The 7,470-nt window shown below is 37.7% G+C and overlaps 1 protein-coding gene across 1 annotated transcript in view; it reads left to right on the top strand.

The window, feature by feature from the left end:
* Positions 1–7,456: 7,456 nt before the first annotated feature.
* The window catches only part of LOC144449711 (sodium-dependent glucose transporter 1A-like), a 1,720-nt gene continuing 1,706 nt past the window's right edge, over positions 7,457–7,470 (top strand). The window contains exon 1 of the mRNA XM_078140289.1: positions 7,457–7,470. This exon is cut by the window's right edge and continues 29 nt beyond it. Within this exon, the coding sequence (XP_077996415.1) occupies positions 7,457–7,470 (14 nt within the window).

Below are 7,470 nucleotides of genomic sequence, written 5' to 3'. Positions count from 1 at the left end.
CCGAAATGAACGATTGACACTTGAGTAATACACTGTAACAGTTGTATGATTGAACTTGATGGACCGCACCCAGTATGTTCATTTGCCGTAACTATATGAACACTGATGTATTAATGATTAACGCTTTTTCAACTTACAACACATAATGGGACTTGACCTGTTGCCGCCCATATTTACAGGCGATGAAATAGTGAAGAAATGGCTTTGTAAATTCGATGCATTTATCAGTTTGAAAGGATACAACGATGACCAAAGTTTGCATACCTTCACTCTATTGCTGACTGGAGAGGCCGAACGTTGGTTTGTATCATTACCAGAAAACGTTGCAGTCAACTGGGCTTACGTGCGACAGGCTTTCATAGGGCGTTTTCAAGATGGGGGTCCAAGATGGAAGGTGGACCAAGACTTGCAGAAAATCAAACAAAGTGACGATGAGAATATTGAAGAATATGCGTCTCGTGTAAGGGACATATTGTGTCGTTATGGTAGAGATATTAATGGCGAGGAAATCTTGAGTATTTTTTTGCAGGGGATGAGACGTTCGTTATTTGGACCTGTTGTTCTGAAAGAGCCAACGAGCTTCAGAGAAGCAGTGAATTTTGCACGTTTAGCAGAAATGGTACAGGATTTGGATGGTCAAGGGAAAATGGGAGTGGAAAAGTCAACATCGGATCCAGGGGCCAGCGACCGTGACATCCTTCAGCAAACATGTGACTCTCTTACTGACGCACTCAACTTGAATACCCGTCTACATGAACAGCTTATTTCGAAGATGACATCACAAGACGAGCCAAACAGGGACGATCAACATTTCTCAAGTCATGCGGTAAGACAGAACACTTTTAAATCTGATCCATACTCTCGAGAACTTAAGAATAATAGAAATGGACCAACTTATGGAGGTCAACAGATCAGATCAGGTGAACCAGTATGTCGATTATGTAACAAGCCAGGACACACTAGCCCTTCATGTGTAATGCACAGTGATCGTCAGTTCAATAGTAATACATGTAATGCTAACTTGTCTATTAATTCACCTACGCTTAGCAGTATTAGTACAGATAAGATGCATAATAGCAATTTGATTAATGTTAGGATTTATGGTAAGAATGTTAATGCTTTGATTGATACAGGTTCTTCAGTTACAGTAGTTACGAGTAAATTATTGAAGGAAATACCAGAACTTAGACGTGTACAAATAGTAAAGTCTTCTCATGATTATATAACAGTAGCTTCAGGTGGTAGGTTACCAGTTCGAGGTTTAATTAATATTCCGGCTATTGTAAATAATCGTAGTGTCCTTATGCCAGCTCACCTTGTAGACAATCTTAATAAGCCGCTAATCATAGGTGTCGATTTCATGAAAATGCATAGAGCGATTATAGATATGGCCAAGAATAAACTGCGTCTTCGTTCGAAGCTATTTATGCGATCAGCTGACAAATATTTAATTCCCGCGAAATCAGAATGTATTATATCTGCGCGGCTTCCATCTCACGTTGGTGATGGAATACTTGGCACCACGCCTAATATTAAATCTTTGTGTCACCTCGGCTTAGTAACAGCGCGTGTACTGGCAAAAACTGAGGATGATTTAGTTCCAATTAGAATTGCTAATGCAAGCGACAATGATGTTACTTTGAGGAGGAATACAAGGCTAGGTGTTTTTAAACCACTATCTGATGGTGATCAATTGTATAATATTGACTTGGGCGCTAATCAGACGTATTCCCCTATTGCTAATCCTTTGACACGGGAACAGAGAGAATTCTTTTCTGATTTTGACTGGACTGACCATGACTTATCTGACCAACAATTTGAACAATTACAGTCAGTTCTATGGCAGAATAGGGATGCTTTCGTTGATAAATCAGGGACGTTGGGTTATTGTGATGTACTTAAGCATAGGATTGAATTAAATGAGAATGCAAAACCTGTCTCTCGGCCGCCATATCGTGTCTCCCCAGACAAACGCAAAGAAATAAGGTCTCAGTTAGATAATTTACTTGACCAGGGTGTTATTACACCTTCAACTTCACAGTATAGTAGTCCACTGTTATTGGTCAAGAAACCGTCAGGTGCGTATAGACTAGTTATTGATTATAGGGAATTAAATAAACAAACCGTGCCAATCGTATTTCCCTTGCCTGGTTTGCAGGATTGTCTAGACATGATAGGAGATAAGTCTCCTAAATATTTCACTACCCTTGATATGACGTCTGGGTTTTGGCAATTAGCAATAGATGAGAGGGATTCTCACAAAACGGCATTTGTTAGTTTAGATGGGAAATATGAATGGAATACTTTACCTCAGGGTTTACGTAATTCTAGTGCTTTGTTTCAACAGACAATGCAGCATTTATTTCGAGAATTAATTTGGAGCCACCTCGTCGTCTATCTCGATGATCTTGTTGTGTACAGTAATACTTTTGATAATCATCTGCTTCATATAAATAATGTTTTGACACGATTGCGAGAAGCAGGTTTGAAACTAGGTCCAAAGAAGTGTCACTTTGGTAGGAAGAAAATTAAGTTCTTGGGTCATATTCTGACTAAGGATGGTATCTCTGCGGATCCAGCTAAGATTTCAGCTGTTGAGAGTTTTCCAGTCCCTACAAATGTTTCTAAGGTCAAGAGCTTTCTAGGTCTGGCAGGTTTCTATCGCCGTTTTATCAGAGATTTTTCTAAGATTGCCCATCCACTTCATAATTTATTGCATAAGAACAAAGTGTTCAAATGGACAGATGATTGTCAACAGGCATTCGATACCTTGAAACAAAAACTAGTGACAGCTCCATTGTTAGGATTTCCTCACTACAATGATCCGTTCATACTGTATACAGACGCATCTGCATTTAGTGTAGGGTACGTTTTAGCACAAAAACAGGATAAACTAGAACGACCGATTGCTTATGGTGGTCGTTCTCTAAGTTCGCGCGAACGGAAATATTCGACGACAGAACGAGAAGCTATTGCTTTACTACATGGGTTATCGCAGTGCGACCCTTATCTAAGAGGTAATCGTTTTACGGTGATTACTGATCATGCTAATTTACCATATTTGTTCAAAATGAAATCACCTAGTGGTAGAATAGCACGATGGATTATGCGAGTTCAAGAGTATGATTTCGATATTCAACACAGACCGGGCAAAAAGATTCCCCATGCTGACGGGTTATCGCGTAGAGAATATGAACAGGTAGGGAGCCAAAATTCTGACTTCAGTAACCCAGATACACCTGCATTTCAGCCTACAATGAGCAATGACATAAAGGTCGACGACGATAACACTAGAGGGTCAAGTACACATATGGCAAATGTTAATATGGTGAATTTGGATAAGTCAAACAAATCAGATGACTCTGATATTGACATCAGTGAATTATATAACACCTTAGCAACGGTTGCCAGTACAAATAGTGTTGAGACTAGTACTAATTGTCAATCCCAGGGGTCAGTCACAATAAATGATGATTGCGTACTCAATGATGACTTACATTCTAATACGACAGCTGATAGAATTTCGCGCTTACAGAATAGTGACAGTCATTTAGTTCCGATGATTAAGTTCTTAACAAGTGGGGATTTACCAAATGATAAAAAGTTGGCTAAACGTATCGCAAACACTCAGGCAAATTATTTGTTGCTCAATGGAATTTTGTATCATTTATGGTCACCGTCGGGAAAGTCTGCTCTAGCTAAGGATTGTGTTAGACAATTAGTTATTCCACGGTCACTTCAATTGTATGTCATAAAGCGGATACACGATGACGTAACAGGAGGTCATCTCGGGACGTCGCGATGTTTATATGCAATTCGATCACGATATTATTGGGATGGGATGAATAAGGATATCACAGATTATGTAGCATCGTGTGCACGTTGTCATACTAGAAAGAGAGGTCGTCGGTTCAAAGGTCACTTAATTCCACTGAAAGTCACGGGAGTTATGCATAGACTTGGCATGGATTTTTTAGGGCCACTGAAAAAGACAAAAAGTGGGAATGTGCATATTTTAGTTGTGACGGAATATTTGACTAAGTTTGCGTGGGCATTCGCAGTACCTAATACGAAAGCAGAAACTGTTGCTAAAGTATTGTTTCGAGAAATATTTTGCACTTTTGGTTTTCCAAATTCTATTCTCTCAGATCAAGGTTCGTCATTTATGTCACATGTTATGAAAGAAGTTTGTCGCTATTTCGATATTACAAAGAAGCGTTCATCTCCGTATATGCCATCGGTAAATGGGCTGACAGAGCGTTTTAACAGAACTCTGATAGATATGATTTCTATTTACACGAATCGACTAGGTGATGATTGGGACATTTTTCTACCGTCAGTTTTATTCGCATACAGGTCTACGCCACATGACACGACGAAAATGTCACCATTCAGGGCATTGTTTGGGGTCGAGCCAAGACTACCGGTTGATACTGAATTATTACCACAACTTGGTGCGTCACACAACGCGAATTTATTCTTAGAGGAAATGGCACGGTGCCGCAATTTGGCTGTATCATTAGCGAAAGAGAATATCGAAAAGGCACAAGCAAAGATGAAAAAGAGATATGATAAATCCGCACATGTTGAGAATACATTTAAAGTAGGTGACATAGTGTATCTTCATCATCCGGCTGTGAAGCCCGGTTACGCCAAGAAGTTTCACAAATTTTTCCGCGGACCATATCGCATCAAGGAACAAATTTCACCGGTAAATTTCAAACTGCAACATGTTGAAGGCACAAGACCTTATGGGAAAGTTATTCATGCTAACCGACTCAAGCATGCAAAGTTGAGACCACGACGTCTATTAAGTAATGATGATCAGGAATCAATTGATGAATCTGACAGTGCAACTCAGATACAGAGCGATAATCACTTATCACACCCAGTGAATGATGATAACGGTCGTGACTATCATATGTATTCGGATACAGAAATTTATGATTTATCAGACACGTCCAGTGAAAGTGTGTCTGGATCAACTGATCACTCTATACAACCAAGAAAAATAGATAAGAAAGTAGCTGTTAGAAAGAGAGCAGAAAGACGTATCGCTCGTAAAATAGCACATAGCACACGTGAAACTCGTAGTAGTTCAGGGAATCGCGACGAAGTCTCAACCCATGAAAGTGCTGATACTTCCGATTCAAACGATACAGTACGTTCAAATCGGTCCCCTGCGCGACATCCCATTGATTATGATAGTGACAGTTTGGCTGGAGAAAATGAATATGTTGGTGATGACACATATTATCGTATAGAAAAGATTTTACGCGGACGATACAAAAATGGCATTTTAGAATATCTGATAAAATGGGAGGGATACCCTAATTCAGACAATTCATGGATTCCAAGGGATTACTTGAATGAAGTTGCCCTTCAATCTTTACGCGACAATCCAGTTGTCATTACGGGTAAGTCACGCCCAACTTAATAGCAAACCAAAGGTTGTTGCTAGGAACCGCCGAGTTTACAGATATGGCTCATAATGTCTTCTTTATCTTAACATTGTTTCTGTTACGATATTTATTGTTTCAATATTGCAGCCCAAGTTGTATCTGCACTTTATGGCTATGCTTCAGGTGTGCACTGTTTACATAACATTATATTTGTCTTCATATATTAAACTAAAGTGTGTTCACCGATTCACCGACGTATGCACAAAATTGTTGTCATAACTCATAATTGTCAACCTTGTATCCAACCGCATCGTGTACTTACTTTTATCTTTCTTCTCATTCTTGGAGTTGCTTTGACGAATATTCTGTTTGATAGAGTTTACTTAGTATATTTTTGTTAGGGTTTTTTACTATAATATGTTTGAGTGCACAGTATGATTGAGTGAGTGTTTGTACAGTCAGGCCTGACGCTGAATAATTGTGATGTTGTGATCGGGAAATATTCGTTTTTTGGCAACTCACCAGACATAAAACTCTTTAAAAGTAATTTATTTATTTTCATCTGCGTGTGTATTATTTCATATTATTTCAATAAATTAGTTCCGAAGTCTTAATGATCAGAAATACATGTGTTCCTTTTCATGTTTCTAGCTTCCATTTCATTTATGTGTTTGATCATTTCATGCTTCCATGTGTCTGCTGAACTTCAAGTGAAATAGAGTTGTTCATTTGTTTTTCATTTGTGGCACTGTTAATAGTTGTGGCAATACTGTTTATTTGTGAAGAAGGTTCCCTTTGTTTGATAGTTCAATTTGGATTATTTGGTTATCTCTGTCGATAACATTCCAAGTTCGAATTACAGTTGCAAGTTGTTAGATAGCGGACTTGTTTCATTTAGGTGCTGACAGGTATATCCAGTTTTTGAGTTACGGTAAAGTTGGCATTTTCAACTGTTTTAGAGTACTACCGACTTACATGTACAGTCAGAAGGTTCCTTGGCAAACCACTTCAGTCCTGGACGCAGGACAATGTTATATTGTTTACCTAGGGACAAGCATGCATTCTTTCTGTAGATTGGTTAGTTTACGTTTGTTTACCCTTCTCAAGAATGATACGTATATGTGACACACAGTGAAGTGGGTTATATAATATTACGAAATACATATTGCGATAAGGCCCTCTGACACTCAATAGGTTATTTACGAAGTGCTTTATGGGTTGACACAGTCTATTGACATTTGCACATTACTTTGTGTGATATAGATATGTATTTATTAGTCATGACGTAGCGATTGACGTTGACTGTGACTATTTTCATGATAAGAATCCTCTATGGTTTATAATAGGGTGCGTTTGATATCGTCCTTGAACATATATGCAATACGACGGCATCATCTCCCCGCTACTTGCGACATTACATAACTTTTATGGCTTGCGAAAATTACAAATTTATACTATGCTTTGATGCGATAAAAATTAGTGATAATGCGTGAGATATATTGTCTTAGGCTGGCATACTGACTACCGATTATCAATATCATTAAGTTACTTTTATTCTCTTTATTAATATTATATGATAGCTTACTAGGTATGATATGTTTACATTTTATTCTTTTATTCGAATCCTTTTACATATATTATTACATATACCGGAGCAACAATAACTCATTTCGAATTTGATCTGCGATTTATTCAATTCATTAAATTTGGCTGTTTTTTCATTAGTTCTACGTAATTATTATTTATTTTGTCAAAGTTGGAATTATTTTTGATTATGATACTTTTTAACTTATTTGGTGATTTGCAATAAGGCACTTTCCTACTTTCTGATTTTTTGTTGGTTCCATTGTATCACACGCAATTTATTTTCACTTTATTTAGTTAAGTCACATGATAACTGATTCAATTTTAATTTACAACAATGTTGCATTACTACTCTAGTATTTTATTTCAAGTATTGCATATGAATTTTAGATTCATTTTTCTAACATTTCACTTTCTTTACTTTATATTTCTTAGTTAGGCAAGATGGTACGATATTTTCGCGAGGAGAGATGTCAATCATTTA

The sequence above is a fragment of the Glandiceps talaboti genome, chromosome 18 (genome assembly GCF_964340395.1).
Source record: "Glandiceps talaboti chromosome 18, keGlaTala1.1, whole genome shotgun sequence".
NCBI lineage: Eukaryota > Metazoa > Hemichordata > Enteropneusta > Spengelidae > Glandiceps > Glandiceps talaboti.
Note: the sequence above shows the minus strand (reverse complement) of the source record. Positions and strands in the feature narration are given on the sequence as shown.